General features: G+C 40.5%; 1 protein-coding gene across 1 annotated transcript in view; it reads left to right on the top strand.

Annotated features, from left to right (window-relative positions):
* LOC119729864 (collagen alpha-2(I) chain-like) overlaps positions 1 to 16,577 on the top strand; it is a 56,360-nt gene extending 39,783 nt beyond the window's left edge. The window contains exons 42-68 of the mRNA XM_038202657.1: positions 31 to 84; positions 1,178 to 1,231; positions 1,501 to 1,554; positions 2,286 to 2,339; positions 2,795 to 2,848; positions 3,044 to 3,151; positions 3,773 to 3,826; positions 4,582 to 4,635; positions 4,868 to 4,921; positions 5,082 to 5,189; positions 5,485 to 5,538; positions 6,480 to 6,533; positions 7,118 to 7,225; positions 7,771 to 7,878; positions 8,323 to 8,430; positions 8,586 to 8,639; positions 8,960 to 9,013; positions 9,188 to 9,241; positions 9,921 to 9,992; positions 11,551 to 11,622; positions 12,246 to 12,266; positions 12,601 to 12,669; positions 13,015 to 13,171; positions 13,534 to 13,637; positions 14,152 to 14,226; positions 14,622 to 14,846; positions 15,509 to 16,577. Of these exons, the coding sequence (XP_038058585.1) occupies positions 31 to 84; positions 1,178 to 1,231; positions 1,501 to 1,554; positions 2,286 to 2,339; positions 2,795 to 2,848; positions 3,044 to 3,151; positions 3,773 to 3,826; positions 4,582 to 4,635; positions 4,868 to 4,921; positions 5,082 to 5,189; positions 5,485 to 5,538; positions 6,480 to 6,533; positions 7,118 to 7,225; positions 7,771 to 7,878; positions 8,323 to 8,430; positions 8,586 to 8,639; positions 8,960 to 9,013; positions 9,188 to 9,241; positions 9,921 to 9,992; positions 11,551 to 11,622; positions 12,246 to 12,266; positions 12,601 to 12,669; positions 13,015 to 13,171; positions 13,534 to 13,637; positions 14,152 to 14,226; positions 14,622 to 14,846; positions 15,509 to 15,655 (2,184 nt within the window). The 3' untranslated portion in view covers positions 15,656 to 16,577. The remainder of the gene's footprint in view (positions 1 to 30; positions 85 to 1,177; positions 1,232 to 1,500; positions 1,555 to 2,285; positions 2,340 to 2,794; positions 2,849 to 3,043; positions 3,152 to 3,772; positions 3,827 to 4,581; positions 4,636 to 4,867; positions 4,922 to 5,081; positions 5,190 to 5,484; positions 5,539 to 6,479; positions 6,534 to 7,117; positions 7,226 to 7,770; positions 7,879 to 8,322; positions 8,431 to 8,585; positions 8,640 to 8,959; positions 9,014 to 9,187; positions 9,242 to 9,920; positions 9,993 to 11,550; positions 11,623 to 12,245; positions 12,267 to 12,600; positions 12,670 to 13,014; positions 13,172 to 13,533; positions 13,638 to 14,151; positions 14,227 to 14,621; positions 14,847 to 15,508) is intronic.

Below are 16,577 nucleotides of genomic sequence, written 5' to 3'. Positions count from 1 at the left end.
AACTTTTGGTGTGTTTCTTTGCCTTTGCAGGGAGCCCCTGGTGACCGCGGCGGCATTGGAGGTGTTGGTGTTGTTGGCGCTCCTGTGAGTTCAGTCATCATAATCCTTGTCTAATCATTTCGTCACCATATTGACAAAGTGACGAATCTGTGCTCACAGCTCCAAAAGTTTTGAGAAAATTGTGTTTGAAGTTGTTCGATTTTTTCAGATCGCTTTTATGCATACATTTATCCCCCAAAATTGAAATATATTCAACTGATGCGATAATCCAGTAGTTAAATAGGCAAATTAAATTCTCTGTTTTCATAAAATCATGTTCTATTTAGACATTAATTACTAAAGATATCTGTTACTTCGTCAAAACAGAAATTCTACTTCGTCACACACAATGTAGCATATGTTTGTACACAGTGCGCGTATGTTAAATGTGTATATTTGAGAACGCAATATGTCACTTTGTAAACAATGCTTAATTGTAGAGGCTACATGTACATAAATATAGCACACATGTAAAATCAATGAGACTAAGTGATGAATACAGATTTGTCACTTCGTCAAAGTGAAAAAAGTGAGTTTGTTGCATATTAATTACTTTCGGTAATTAGCGTAATTAACGAAGGATGGAGTTTTGTGTCGAGAAATTTGGATCATGTAGAGGAGAATGTAAGAATGGCCAAAAAACTCAAATTGCTCGAAATCTCGGTTTTGGACGGATTCGTCACTTCGTCAAAACGATGACGATTTGTTTTCCCTGAAACAAACCGTGAAAACCTGAAACAGTATTCAGTACTGGAGATCAGAAATTCCAGAGAAAAGTTATAATTGCTTGATCGGTATTAGAAGAACAGCTTGGCTTCGAACCCGGGACACCAGAGGTGACGGGCAAGGGACATTACCACCTGGCCAATCGAATGCTGTGTCTGTGCAGTACAAAAGCATATCATTTTGTTAATATGCAGGATATCGGTTATCGTTGTGAATATGTATAGCGTCATTTTGAATCATTACAATACTGAATATTCATGATGTATAAAAATGATCTGGGTGTTTTTTTTATATAGGATGCCAGAGGAGCAACAGGCAAGCGCGGAGGGGCAGGTTTTTATTGTGAATATGTATAGCATCATCTACTGAATATTCATGATGTTTAATAATGATCTGGGTGTTTTTTATCTAGGGTGCCAGAGGAGCGACAGGCAAGCGCGGAGGGTCAGGCGACCAAGGCGCAAGGGTAAGCATCATAACATATAGGTGGCACCCAAATTCATTGGCTGTGGCTGGAAGCCACACATGCGTCCATGGAAGTTGGCTTCAGCGGCTTCCTATAGACACGTGTGTATTTGCAATCCATAGCCAATTGATTTGGATGTGGCTTTATTCCTGACTGGCTGCCATTAAGCACCAGTCTAACAGTCTTTTCTCTCCATTTTGTTTTATTCACAATGACATTTCTGTGCTCGTTAACTTTAATTGTTACCTTAACTCTGTTTTCCGTTGCAGGGAAACCCTGGCCCCCCAGGAGCACCCGGATCCCCTGGGCTGAGGGGAGAGCAGGTATGTCAGTCAGTCTGCTTGCCTGTCTGTCTGTCTGTCTAATTCTTGTCTATTGTTTTTGATGTGTCCCAGTGTTGATTTCTCAAAGGTTTGGTTTCTTTTAGGGATGTGAGGGAATTCTTTTCCCTGGCTCGGGCCTTTGTATCTCCAGACGTGAGATTTTCATTGAAGACTTTTTAATATTCTACTGGAATCCCATCCACACTAAATCAATTTGCCCCTTCAACAAGAATGAAAGCTCTACAAAACCATAATTGTGTGTTCTGATTCCCGTGGTCTCGGGCCTTGAATTTGTGGTCTGCGGGTATTTCTGCAGGTTGTGGGTTCGAGTCCAGCCTGGAGTTATGCTGCGTGTGCCCTTGGGAAAGGCACTTTGTGACTCGTTGCTTCTCACCACCCAGAAGCAAATTGGGTACCTGTGAGGCCAGAGATGGTTATTGTAGATTTTAGCTGCTTTGCGCCAAAATGGCTGCATCAAGCTGTATACTCCTCAGGGAGCTGAGATGGTATTGGGAATGTTTCATGGGCCCAATGATCAGTGGAAATAATAATGCATTGTCAAGCGCTTTGATCTATTATTATCTATAAACACCATTAAAATAATAAACAAAGTTTATTTTTATTTTCCCGGACAATATGATGTAAGGGTAGGAAACAACTGACTTTGAGAAAGGAGAAAGATCCAAAAAAATGTCAGAAAAGTCAAGAAGTTTTATTTTTGTTTCTGTTAGGGAGGCGTTGGCAGGTCTGGACGCACTGGACTCCCAGGAGCCAAAGGAAACCCTGTAAGTTATCTTGTTTAAATATTATCTGCACTAACAGCTGGTCATGCAGAAAAGCCCGATCTGATACACCGTGCCCTCTGGAGACATGCACACAATAGGGAACGAAAGATTGTTTACGTCTCCACAGGGCAATTTCTATAGATGAATACATCTCCACAAGGTTTTCACAAAATAGATATATGGATTTTACTCAAAAACTAGGAATTTCCAAGTTGGATTGATTTGTCGCGAATTGAAAAGTTTTAGAAAAGGGATATTAAGTCCGAATTTCAGCCAAGGAAATTAATTCTGGTTAAAATAAGAGCATTTTGAAACTACACTTTCAAAACTCGAAAACTTTACTACGCGAGAACAAAGAAATGTCTCCACAAGGATACAAATGTCAGTATGTATGTGCACAAGGAGAGAAATTATAAAATTTGAAATTTCATTGTTGTGTTTGTTCCTTGACGCAGGGTGAGAGAGGTAGAGCTGGTGAGCGTGGAGCCCAAGGCATCCCAGGAGGACAGGTGAATAACTTTTTTTCCATTTTCTTAAAATCCCGGCTTCTTTCCTTTTGTTTTCATACAACATTTGTGATCGTTAGCTTGCAGAGACAAACTATGAAGAGGCTCAGAGATAACCCTTAAAGTTTGTTTTATGATGTTAGTGCAAGCTTCGATTCCTGAATCCGTTCAGAACTTTACTTTTGATTTGTATTTCAGGGACCGCAAGGACCAGTAGGAGCGCGTGGAGAGAAGGGACCTAGGGGAGGTGTTGGTGATCCGGGAGTCCAGGGAGGAGTTGGCGCACCAGGACGTACTGGAGCACCAGTAAGTCACATCAGTAGATTGGGTTGAGAGAGGGTTAGGGGAGGGGTGTGAGGGGTGGTGGGGGAGGGGAACCGTTGGTGATCAGGGACCCCCAGGAGGAGTTGGCGCACCAGGACGTACCGGACCAAATGTAAGTTACGTCAGTGGATACACAAGAACTCCTTGGGTTGAGAGAGGGTCTGGGGAGGGGGAGGGGGTGTAATGGCCATGTGATGAGGCAACATATCAATGGTTCACAGACACCGAGTCCATTTTTTTCACATGCATGAATTGTTGAGTACCAGGAGAGTGACACCCCTTGAGACACAAGATGAGCAATTTTGCGTCAAACCTTTCAAAGTGTTTTTCAGTTGCGTTTCAGTTCGTGAAAACCCAAACTATCTTATTACACGTCAGTGTATGAAGTGAGCGAGTACATCCGCGTGTCAGTTCTTGAAATCGAAATGATTGAGACCACGGTTTTCACGAACTCACAGCACACAGCACATGCGTGTCAGTTCGCGAAAACGATGACAAATTGTTTCATGTTGTAGAAATCAGTTTGGAGTGAGGCTTGTAAGTGTCAGTAGGTATCAAGCCGTGGCATTAAATGAAATGTTAATCTGATTTATTGGTTTTCAGGGAGCTACAGGAGCAGCAGGATCACGCGGTGAATCTGGTGAACAAGGAGCAGCGGTATGTAGACAAATTTAGGTTTTCAACCTTATGTGAAACATGCTTTGCTTTAAAAAAAAAACTTTTGTGTTGGGTGTGACAAATGAAGTCGGTGAGGCATCAGTGCTGTTTTACTCAAGTAGTGAGAGTTGGAATGGAATGAAATCACACGGCACAGTCAGTTGTCAAAGCGTCAACGGTCATTGATTAAATAAATTCTGATTTTATTTTAAAAAATGTAATTCTCCGCAAAATTGTTGCCATCCTTTAAAAATATTTTATTTTGAAATATATATGTTCTTTTTTCTCATTTAGGAACCCCATCTCAGAAATTCCTTAAGTCTATTTTCGATTCGTTATTGATATAATTATTTTGTTATTTTACTGTTGGTTCAAATAGGTACCATGTTCTTGTCTTTGTCCTATCCGTGCATATTGTCTTTCTCTGTCTCATTATTCTAACATTGAACTTTAAGTTAATTATTTATTTATCTAGGGTCATCTATATAAGCTTTATTGGGTTTCTGGATGGCCTGTCATTCTTGGGTGAAATTTAAAGTTTTTAAGGGTTAATGTAATGTTATTGAGTGGGAAATCAATCAAAACTGAAACTGAATCAAAACCTTTAAAAAAAAAAGTAAGAAGCACAATTTTTTTTTTTTTGGATAGGTAGAATGACCTGTAACTTCTATCTTTCAGCTGGGAGATGGGATCACAGAAAATCTTCATCGCTGATAAACTTTGTCTTTTAAAATTTCATTTCTGACTTGTTAAAGGGAGTTGGAGGGAGTCCTGGATCCAGCGGAATGCCTGGACCAACGGGAGCAACTGTGAGTAGCAATTTTGAAATCCCGTCAATATTATCACAAGTACATAATTGCGACCAAAATAATTTTGTTTACATTTGCTGTTTGAAACAACATTATTGCTGTTCTACAGAAGATTGGTATTCTGGCCGTTAGGCCAGTAAGTTTGATTAAAAAAAACCCCCCAAAAACGAAGAAAACAATGTATTTTTTTAAAATTAGAATTGAATTCTTTGATTTATTTTTTGGATCTCAGGGAGCAAGAGGTGAGGTGGGTCCAACCGGTGGCAGCGGAAGACTAGGCGCAATGGTGAGTGGCGATTTATTTTCTTTTTTGTTCAAAACTTGGAAAAAAAAAAACTTGAGTTAAGTGCAGGCATCCTATCCACTCCTTCAGGAAACTTGCACACAGACGGTGTGTGATAACACGGAGTATTCATTGATTTCTTTTTTATTGGTTTATTTTGTAGGGCCGACGCGGTGACACTGGTGCTGCAGGGGCGGCAGGTGTCCGTGGTATCCCAGGACCCCCAGGACCTAACGGTGCACGAGGTGAAGACGGCAGGAACGGAGGTGATGTGAGTATCGTCTTATTTATTCCTAGAGGCGCTCATCAATGGAAATCAAGAATGTAGCCATTTTGCATCTCTCAAATCTGTTTTAGCTAAATCCTCTTCATGCAACTGGACAAAAAAAAATTGATTTACGAAAAGCGACTTTGACACAAATGTAGTAATATGAAGGTTTAAACCAAAAAAACCCCAGATCACTGAAGATATCTCTAGGCCAACTCAAGCAGATATATCGGGTTAGGCAGCATGCCATGTCTCTTGCCCTTTTTTTTTTAAAGATGTTTCAATTCCTGTTTTGCAGGGACCTGCCGGCCCCGCTGGACCAGCTGGACCATCTGGAGTGATCGGAGAACTTGTGAGTATCTTGCTGTGTTCATTTTAACAGGTCGTTAACAAGTTAAAAATGCACCAAACCTAAACAGTGGGCAAAAAGGTCTCTCTCAAATGCAGTCACTGCCCACAGATTGTCATGTGCATCGGCATTTTGGGTGTCAAATTTTTTGTGACGCACATGGGTTGCGCCGTATTTCGAAAACATTTCTAGCAACATGCGTGCATGCGATTATCACGTGCATTGGCATTTTGGGCGTCAGTTTTCGTGGCGCGCATCGGTTGCGCCGTATTTCGAAGAAAATGTCGAGCAACATGTGCGTGTGTTTAGAACATTTTGCAAACTGACGCACACGCACCTGATGGCGTTGAACACGCAGTTTGTAATTTTCATACGAAGGTATGGCTGCCCAAGGACGGGTTTTTACATACTACTTCAGCAGTGGAATAGAAAACATTATACAATGTATAAGTTTGATCCATTTTGGGGACTTACTCATCTGTGTAATCAGTGTAGAAATAGGGTGGCATGGGTGGCTTGTGCGTAAAGCGCTCGCCTCTCACCAAGGTGACCACGGTTCAAATCCTGGCCGCGGATCACATGTGAGTAGAGTTGTGCGTTGGTTCTCTACTGTGCCGCGAGGGTTTTTCTCCGGGCCCTCTGGTTTTCCTCCCTCCGGAAAAATCAAACACTTTCGATCTCAGGCTGTGCTCCGTGGTCATATATGGGTCGATGTGGCTGGCGGCCATAGGCGCCTTTACGTGCCAGCGGCCCGACAACGTTGTAGCCGCGTCCTTCGCAATTCAGTATACCAGCTGCGAGTAAGGATGATTAGCCTCCCAAATTATTATATTATTATTATTATTATAAATAAATTATGACCATTTAGATACATTGTGTATTTCTTTTCTTTGTCTTGATGGGAATTTAGTAATATTGACCATTTCTTGTTTGTTTTTCCTCAGGGTGGCATGGGAGCAATGGGAGCCCCAGGACCCACTGGCCCTGCAGGCAGACCTGTAAGTATCGCTCATGATTCACCTTTTTTTATTAATTTTTTTTTTTAATAATTTTTTTTTTTTTACACATTATTAAAATTGATTTTGCAAGGGAGAATGTAAACTTAAACCATGCGGTTACTTCAAGTTTACCTCGAGGGTTTTTGTCTTTTTCAAGAATTTATTATGTTTTATGGGGTATCACAGGGTACATTCTTGAGTTACTGCTAGTTTAAATATAGCATTTTTCCCTGCACGGGTTTCAATTTGCAGAGAGCAAAGTTTAGTCAAGTTTTAAATAATAGAAAGCTTTTTTTCTCCACCAAATTTTAAGAGCACTAAAACTGAACCAATTTCAAGTTTCCCAAGCCTTTTTTTAAATAGAGAATTGAATATATTAAAAATAATGTTGGTGGATGAAGAAGATATGTAGTTATGCTTTGCCATCTTGTGGGTTCTGTAAGCCTCAGAAAACTTTGTTGAGTCAACTTTTCTGAAACAGACGGTGATTTTGAGTCCAGAGAGGGTTTGTGAAAATAAAAGTCATGCGTGAGTAAGCGAGTGAGTGCCTTCTGTGATATGTTTTCTTGGCTCTTGGCTAACAGGGTAGCGACGGATCTCCAGGAAGACGTGGATCTCCTGGCGAGGACGGGTCGGTAGGACGTCAGGGAGCCCGGGGTGTAAAGGGACCACGCGGACCAACCGGATCTAATGTGAGTTTACTTCGACAGTTGAGTCCTATCCAAAACAGGCAGTTTTTGTTTGTGGCAATGGATAATCGCCGCAGCATTCCAATGGCATATACAGACTTGATGAGATGAGTACCTACAATGTTGGGATGAATTTCAAAACTCTTTATATTGCTGTACAGTTTTAGCATTTTTTGTGTGTGGAGCTATGTGAAGTATTCACTGCGAGTAGTGATTTCTTGAATAATTTCCAGTATTTTTGTAGTGTTCAAAATTTGGCTTCAACCAGTTCTGATTTCTTGTCTTACCAGTACGGCGATGATGCTACAATTGCTGAGGATGACTACGAGGCATACACAGATGCCATGGCCAACATTTACCCACATTTAGTCTGATTGTGCACAAAACCCACAACTGGTTCTGTTGGATGTAAAACTCGACGTTCCGATCAGTATGCTCTGATTATTGGAAATGAGCCAGAGTACCCTCCGTTGAGATTTGTTTTTTTAAAAGCTTGATCCCTCGTCATTATCTGAGCGCTTGAATCTACTGATTCTTTCTCCTCACAGGGCAGGGACGGTGTGGATGGAGCCACTGGTGCCAAAGGAGCCACTGGATCTCAAGGTGACAAGGGATCTCAAGGACCGCAAGGACCTGCTGGAACAGCTGGAATGCCCGTAAGAACAACAATATTTTTTCAACTTCGAGTTCAAATATCGAAATCAATTCAACTAAATCAATTTTTTGTCACATCGACATCTTGAATGACAGAAGGTTGCGCAACGATTCTGTGAGTGGAACAGAGCACATCTAGTCTGAAATTTTAAAGCTTGAGATTAGTTTGCTGGCAAGGGAGCACATTTTGGGCAGCATATCTGGGGAGGGCACCCTCCCTGCCTTTAAATATAAATGAAGCCTTATTTGTTAACCCATAACATATAAGACATTTTGGAAGCAAAGATTATGTTCACGGAAAGGACTTGAATTTCTTGGGTCATATCTCACTTCTATGTCAGAGGAATATTACAGAAGTAATTTGAGAATCCAACTGGTCCACTTGAGAATTAGACTAAATACAAATGGTTTCTTATTCCAGTTTTGGTTTTGTTTTGTCTTGTCAGGGTCGCCAAGGCCCAATGGGTGGTCCGGGTGAGCGTGGCAGTCGTGGAGCTGCTGGACCTGCAGGACCAAGAGGTGGCGCAGGAGCTGACGGAAACATGGGATCCGCTGTAAGTCAGATTTTCATCGACCAAATGTTTTTTTCCCCCCAAAGAATGGTCACCATTGGTTTTCTGGTTGCTTTAACATTCTACCTATTGAGGAGTGTGTAGTTGTTTATTTGTTTGTTTATTTTCTATTTATTTGTTTGTTTGTTTGTTGACAGGGCCCCGCTGGACCTGCTGGAGCACGTGGAGAGACTGGCGCAACTGGAGTCCAGGTAAGTCCACACATACAATTATCTTATAAAATGTTATTGGTTAGTTTCGGTGATTCAAGGAGGGTTTGAACCATGGATGTTTTGCTCATTACTTGCACCAGCGCAGTCTGTTTTTGAGCTATGCATGGTTCAGAGAAAAACTCATCCTCAACATTTCTTCAGCCCACTCTATCTCACGCCTTCAGTAGCATGCTGAGTGATACTTCACTGGCTCGTGTGGCACTCAATCCCACCTGTTCACATTTCCTCGGCCTTTAAATTTTCTAATTGTAATTTTGTCAAAATGAAATTTTCATTAATCAGTTTTTCTGTCTTGACAGGGCCACAAGGGATGGGGTGGCTCTCCCGGAGCCCCAGGACCTCAAGGACCTAAAGTAAGTAACAATTACCCTAAGTTAAAAAAAGTTTGGATATTTTTGTTTATGCCTGCTTTTAGAAAAGACTTTTTTTGTGGGAACAGCAGTCAGTTTTTTTTTCATAGTAAAACTGATTCATGACAACTATTATGATGTAGGATTGATGGTAATTTCTTATTTTTTTTTCCTAAGGGCGCTACCGGCGGCCGTGGTGCGACTGGAAGACCTGGCCCTGCTGGTCCCGCTGTAAGTAAAACGTCTTTATCTCCAGGTTTACTTCATTCTTTTGAGTACAGAATTAATACATGGGTCATTCTGTACATTTAGGGTCCAAAGCCTGACATGTGGAGTATGGTCTGGAGCATTGTTAATTCCTGCAGGTTGTGGGTTCAGGTCCAGCCTTGGGCAAGGCACTTTGTCACTCATTGCTTCTCCCCACCCAGGAGTAAATTGGGTACCCGTGAGGGCAGAGATGGTTATTGTAGATTTTTCCTGCTTTGTGCTGAAATGCCATTTCCGAGCTGTATACTCCCCAGGGAGCTGAGATTGTCTTTGGAATGTTACATTGGCCCAATGAGCAGGGTAATGATGAAGTTGTGCCTTGAGCACCAACACTGGTGGATATGTGAGTTTTATAAATACACATTATTAATATTATTATTATTTTTCCTGACCCTTATACCTCGGTACTTTGTAATTCGCCATACAAGTATCATTAAGAAAGGCTTCAAATGATTTTTTTTATTTTGTTGAGTCGGTAGTTTGTTATTCCTGGAGGACTACTGCAATAAGGAGTGCCAAAAAAAGTGAACAAGTTTAACACTGGCATGACAGTCTGTCTATCTGTGTTTCAAACGCAAGTACAAAAAAGATGGTTATGTAACTAAACGCATTATTTAACACGGTTTTTGTCTACCTGACTCAGGGCATCGATGGTGCTCGTGGCAGGAATGGCAACAACGGTCAACAAGGTCCCCGCGGTATAACTGGACCAGGAGTAAGTACTTCAAGGTCATTTTGAGACACTAACCAAAATTGGGTAACCAACAGTAATGAAATTCAGGCGTTAAATATGTGATAACATTCTGCCTGCATTGACGGATACCCTGACTCCAACGCAAGTTCAAGTTTCAACATCGTGTTTCTTCACTGTGGGCAAGGTCTTGATTGGAAAACGTTTCAAGGCTCTACGTGAAAAAAAAAACTGAGGCCATTATTAAAAAATATTGATCAGGGGCTTGGGGTACATTCTTCCCCTTCCTGGCTCTCCCTAGTCTGAGTATCACCCGTTATCCACGGAGCCATCTCCTGTCTAACGTCTGATATGTCAAAGCATGCAGATTTTATGCAAGCCGCGTGCCAGCCAATCGGAGACGACTTTAATAAATCGTGACGTCATTTCATCCCAAAATCAGGACTAACACTGTGATTGGTCAATTTGTATGCAGCGTTTTGTAATACAACAACAGCCGGGAGCGCATTCGCGTAACATGATACCGAACACCGCGCGCCATGATTGGTCAATTCGAATGCAGCGTTTTGTAATACAACAACAGCCGGGAGCGCATTCGCGTAACATGATACCGAGCGCCGTGCGCCGTGACATTTTTTTAAACATTCATGTTTATGACACGCAACGGGTGAATGACCGAAGACCCGATAGACCTATAGAAAGCGCCTGCTGATTGGTCAAAATCTAGGAAGTCAAGACGCGGGGTCTTGCCTAATTAATCAGCAAATCTGTTCGCGCATAATAGACCACGGCATTCCTATTACATAGACTAGGCTCTCCCTGGGTTAAGGGGAAACCATTAAAACCCTCAAAGACTAAGACAATTTTCATGTTAACATTACAATTTGTAAATTTGATATTAGGTTTTGCCCTTCACCGACGTATAGACGCTGTATACTCAGTGTGTTACCCCTGAGTGAAAGTGAGAAAAAAATCACTCGGGTGGGACTCAAACCCACGACTTTCTGCTTTCTAGTGCAGATGTCTTACCACTTGACCACCGAGCTAACGGGATCCACTGGCTGGTTTGAACCTGATGTAGCAGCGGGAAACTATTCCGGTACCGGCTGCTACGTCAGATTCGAACCAGCCAGGTGACCCGGACAAGCTCGGTGGTCGAGTGGTAAGACATCTGCACTAGAAAGCAGGAGGTCGTGGGTTCGAGTCCCACCCGAGTGATTTTTTTCTCACTTTCACTCGGGGGAGACACACTGAGTATACAGTGTTTATACGTCGGTGAAGGGCAAAACCTAATATTAAATGAACATCACCCCGATGCGAATTCCATCTTATGAATAATTACAATTTGTGTAATGTTATTTATAGATTACAACAGCTTCACGCTAAACGCTAAACTTGTACTTGTACACTGAACATTGTGTGCTTTCAGAGTGGTTGTGTGGTTTCACAGTGGGTTGGATGTTGTCCAAAAAGCTCTAAATGAAGTTTTCAGTTCATGATTGTTTATTTTTCATATTGCGTTTGCTAGAATACAGTCACCTGTATTTCAGGTTTTTGTTTGTTTGTATGTTTTGTTGTTTAGGGCCAGCGTGGTGCAGGTGGTAGGAGTGGGCCAGCTGGACCCCCAGGACCCCCAGGAAGGGCTGGAGCACCTGTAAGTCTAACCATTGGGTGTTTTTTTTTGGCACCTGTTCTGCAATCATAATGGACCGCTGTATCAGTCCTGTTGTCTATAGTCTCCAGACCTCAATTATAAAAATGTGCAGGGTTAGGGCATACTCCTGCAAATATAAACACATTTGAAACAATTGGCCCGTTAACGTAGTTTACTCTCAAAGCTGCAGGTCCCTGTTTAATGTTATCTTATTTACTCTGCTACTAAACTCTTAATAATGCTAAATAAAAAGGCTTGACTTTTTCAACTCCTGCAAATATGAACATGTTTGCAACAAATGGCCCTTTAAAAGTCAAAATTTATTTGTAAAATATGAACGTAGTTTACTCTCAAAGCTGCAGGGCCCTGTTTAATGTTATCTTACTAACTCTGCTACTCAACTCTTAATAATGCTAAATAAAAATTCCCGACTTGACAATTCATAAAGTTCAGGCCCCCCTCCCCCCTCCGTGTGGTGAGCATTTGCAGGAGCTTTTTCTTTCTTTTAAAAAATATTATTGAAATAGAACGATGTACTTTCCTGTTCACGGTGTTTGTGATACACTTGTTGATGTTGCTCTTTGAAAACAGCAACTAATGTTTTCCATTTTTCCCCCACACAGGGAGCTCTCAGCTACTCAGGGGTGAGTCAGCTTTGCGTTTTTTCTTTGATATTTCCCGTCATGTATATTTTTGAAATTGAAAATATGTAACTGCTCGCTGAATTGATACTTAGCTATAAATTCAATCTGTGTTCAGTTGACTTTTAATAGTTGACCTAGGTATTTGAATTGTGAATCTGAATAATAGAGTTGGAAAGGCATCCATCTGGAAACATCACATCAACTATTCAAACCAAATATGCCGACACTCTCAAAAGAGGAAACTGTTGCGTCATTGAAATTTAAATCCAGACTTCATTCTATACAATTCCATTTCTATTTTACCGATAATGTTTTTGTCGTCTGGACTGTGCAGTACGCCTACTCTGGTGGTTCATATGGTGTTAGCCAGGGTGACAAGGGACCCAACCCCTACTCTTCTTATGTAAGTGCTTAAAAATATTTTGTAACATTTAAAATATTGTATAATGTCTAGATACAAATCTTGGTGAGCAAGCATTCTTACATTGAAAATTGTTTAAGATATTATTCCTGTGTATTACAAAACAGATTTGGAAGACTTTATGAGATGATACTTGCAAGACACTGTGTGTCTTAGTGCCATGTTGGGATGAATTTCAAAACGCTTTATATTGCTGTACAGTTGTAGCGGTTTTTTGTGGAGCTATGAGCAATCTTCACTGTGAGTAGTGATTTCTTGAATAATTTCCAGTATTTTTGTAGTGTTCAAAATTTGGCTTCAACCAGTTCTGATTTCTTGTCTTACCAGTACGGCGACGATGCTACCATTGCCGAGGATGACTACGAGGCCCGCATCATTCAGCTGAGAAATCGCATTGAGAGGCTGCTGCTGCCCAATGGTGAGCCAGAGTACCCAGCCCGCTCCTGTAAGGATCTCTTCAAGTGCCACCCGATACTCCCAAGTGGTAAGGTTTTTTTTTTAAAGAGCAAACTTATTATCTCTTTCACTGGTTGCATTGTAGAGAGTGTAAAAGACAGGACTTGTAATGTCTTGTATCTTACTGCCTAGTAAGCAGGAGGTCGTGGGTTCGAGTCCGAACTGAGTAAGCTTGTGGATTTTCTCTTCCAAAGCCCTTCGACAAATACTTAGTATCTAGTGTTATTAATAACCGGTGACGAAAAAAATATTGAATTTAGGGCCAGGATCAGCCAAAAGAGTTTAGTTGCATCACTCGATCGTTACCAATGATAACTCATACACATGCTGTTTGATTAATACATAGAAAAAATAGAGTTTAAGAGCCATTTTCTTTTCTATTAATGCCAGGTTACTACACCCTGGATCCCAGTGGAGGCTCCCACTACGACAAATTTGTTGCCTACTGCGACAAGAAGACCAACGCTACCTGCGTCTACCCAGACTACCCAGAGGTCAGATACAGCACTAACAGCCATTTAGAAACCATCTTCCAATATCAATCTTCCTGAAGGACTCTTCAGCTCAATCCTATATTTTCAAGCTGAGAATGCTGCGTCTTCAATTAATTTGGCAGCGTTCAACAAATTAGAATCGTACATTGTGTGTCAAATTTGTGGATTTTTTTTTTTTTAAATAAAATATGCCCATGTTTTAGCCCCCCCAACACACACATTTCTCAGTTTTTTAAGAGAGGGGAGGTCCATTGTATGAAGTTTGTCTTTCATGGGTACCCTTACAAATGCACAATACCATGTCAAATACAAATTTCAAAATTTAATTTACAAATTTTTAATTTAAGAAAACTGTTTCAAATACACGTCTTATTAAATAGGAAATGTTTGGAGACATTTTTTTTGAGCTGAAGCTTGTGCATAGATGCCTTTAAAACGACGCAAAGGACTTTGAATGAATTGATTCTTGTTATTTTAATTATCTATTTCTTTGTTTTTGTGTGCATTTCCTAAGATTCCTGAAGCCACCTATTACTTGGGTGATCCTGAGGAGCCAGTTGACTTTTCTGAAATGAAGAATGGTTCAGAGGTATGTCATTCATTTCTTAATGTAATTAAAGGCCCATAGAATATCAAGTAGTTTTGTTGCGACTCATACATAGGCCTACATATGTGATGCGATCAAGCTACATGAGTCGTTTGTCAGGAATTTTCATTTGGAGATTCAGGCCAAAATAGGGCCACTTCATCACATCACATCACTTCATCACATTTCTTGGTGTTCGGACTTCCATAATTTTTTAACTAAAGATGGCACCAGCATGCGGTTTTCACAGCATTAATGCTGAGATTGTGCTCTTTTCAAATCTGTAAAAGAAAACAAAAATTGACCGTGGTCGACAAAGGACTCATTTAGCTTGATCGCATCACGTATGTATGAGCCAATAAACGTATTTCATTGGTCATCTTTCTTGCTTTTTTCAGATCAGCTACAGCGTCAAGCCTGTGCAGCTGACCCTCCTGCGACTGATCTACTCTGAAGCCAAGCAGAACCTGACCTACAACTGCAAGAACTCTCACGCCGTCGAGAACCACATGGGTGGCACCCAGAAGGCTCTGACCCTAGTGGGACCCAACGACGTACGCATCAGCATCAAGAACACCCAGAAAGACTTGCAGTATAAGGTGGACGGAGAAGATGGCTGTCGGGTAAGGAAAACTTCTCTCTCTGATCTGAAGATATTTCCCCGTACCTTTAGGTGTAGCTGCACTCACTTAATTACAATGTAAACAGCTGCACACATTTTTAAAAGTATTCAAAACATCTTGGATGAGGATTATCAAAGCTTTTAAGACAGCTGTTTGCAACAATTTCATAAGGGGGGGGGGGTCACAAAAGTGTTTCGTCTGCCATTTGTAGATGGTTTTGTTTAACTTTCTTCAGAATCAAGCGGCAACTCTCAAAGTTCTGTCCACGGGTAAAACAGTGATTTTCATGTGCTCAAAAACAAAGCTGAGAAATTCCTTGCATCATCCCTGATGTTAAGCTCGGCAATGACTATCATGAGTAGGCAATAAAATCAAACATTCTTCAAAAATGACAAAAGTCGCGGACTGACGCAGTGACAACTTTTGTGAAATGTGTCGTAACTGAGACGTCCTGCAATGTGAAATGTTGCAAAATGTACAAAATACAAAAAGTGGACTTGTAAGTGGAGTTATGATTACGAAATTGCATGAAGTTTTTATTTAATTCGGCCGCAGGACACACATTAAATTGTGCATAGAGTGCTCACATGTCAATGAGTGAAAACAAAAATGATTATCTTATTTTGAAAATGCTTGACTCAAAATGTCCCTCTCGTTACCAGGTACACGACGACACCTGGGGCAAGACCACTGTCTCTTACAGCACCAAGAAGACCGAGCGTCTACCCCTGGTGGACTTTGCTGTGTCCGACGTCGGCAGAGCCAAGCAACAATTCGGGGTGAAAGTCGGCCCTGTCTGCTTCTCGTAGATAGATAAAATAAACCAAAACCACCCAGCGTGGACTCCATTTAAGCTTAAGTTTTTGCAAAATGCATTTAACTCGTAGGGAAGACTTTTTTTTGTGTTAATAGCACTAACTATTCGTTTTGTCTGCATGGAGTTTCACATGTTAAAAATTGCTTTCAAATTACGAACACTGGCTCTGTGATTTTAAAGAGTTACTTTACAAAAAAAAGTATACAGCTTGTTAAAACCTTAAGTGGCATTTTCTTTGTGTTTAGATTTTTTTTTAAAGAATATTCCTGGAAAGCCATTGCTCTTCATTTAAAGTTGTGTGAATGATGCTTAAGACGCGAGGAACAAGTACTAACATACCTGCACTGGTTTGTCTATTTTGCTCATAAGTAAGAAGACATTTATATAACTATTTGCTATTTTTTTTAAAGAAGTCGGCACCACATTTCATCAAATAAAACCCTTTTTTTTTCATTTCGGGCCCAGCTTAGGATTAAAGTTCAAGTAATCACTTGTAATGAATTATGTAATTGGAATTTGATTTTGATAATTCAAAACTACCTGTTAAAAATGTGAGGAATCTTTTTTGGTTTTCAAAATGACTATTTTTTTTTAATAGAATACAAGTCAAGACAACAAAGGACCAAATTTTATTTTCCTTGTAATAAAATCAGAGAGTTTCTGACACAGTGGAGACATATATATAGACATTCAGAAATTATAAAAATCGGCACATCTATTTTAAATTCAGGTAAGATTTTTTTTTTGGAGATTATATTAGTCTTAAAATAATAAAAAAATTCAAATTGTTCTGTTTTTGCTTTTTCAAAAGAGTTTTACCGTAGCATTGATACACTCTCAATCCTGCATATTCTCAGCTTTGTTTTTTTTCTTGTTGTTGTCTACAATAAATAAAGCTTCCCTATGTAATAATG

Source organism: Patiria miniata, unplaced genomic scaffold (genome assembly GCF_015706575.1).
Source record: "Patiria miniata isolate m_02_andy unplaced genomic scaffold, ASM1570657v1 HiC_scaffold_21, whole genome shotgun sequence".
Lineage (NCBI taxonomy): Eukaryota > Metazoa > Echinodermata > Asteroidea > Valvatida > Asterinidae > Patiria > Patiria miniata.
Note: the sequence above shows the minus strand (reverse complement) of the source record. Positions and strands in the feature narration are given on the sequence as shown.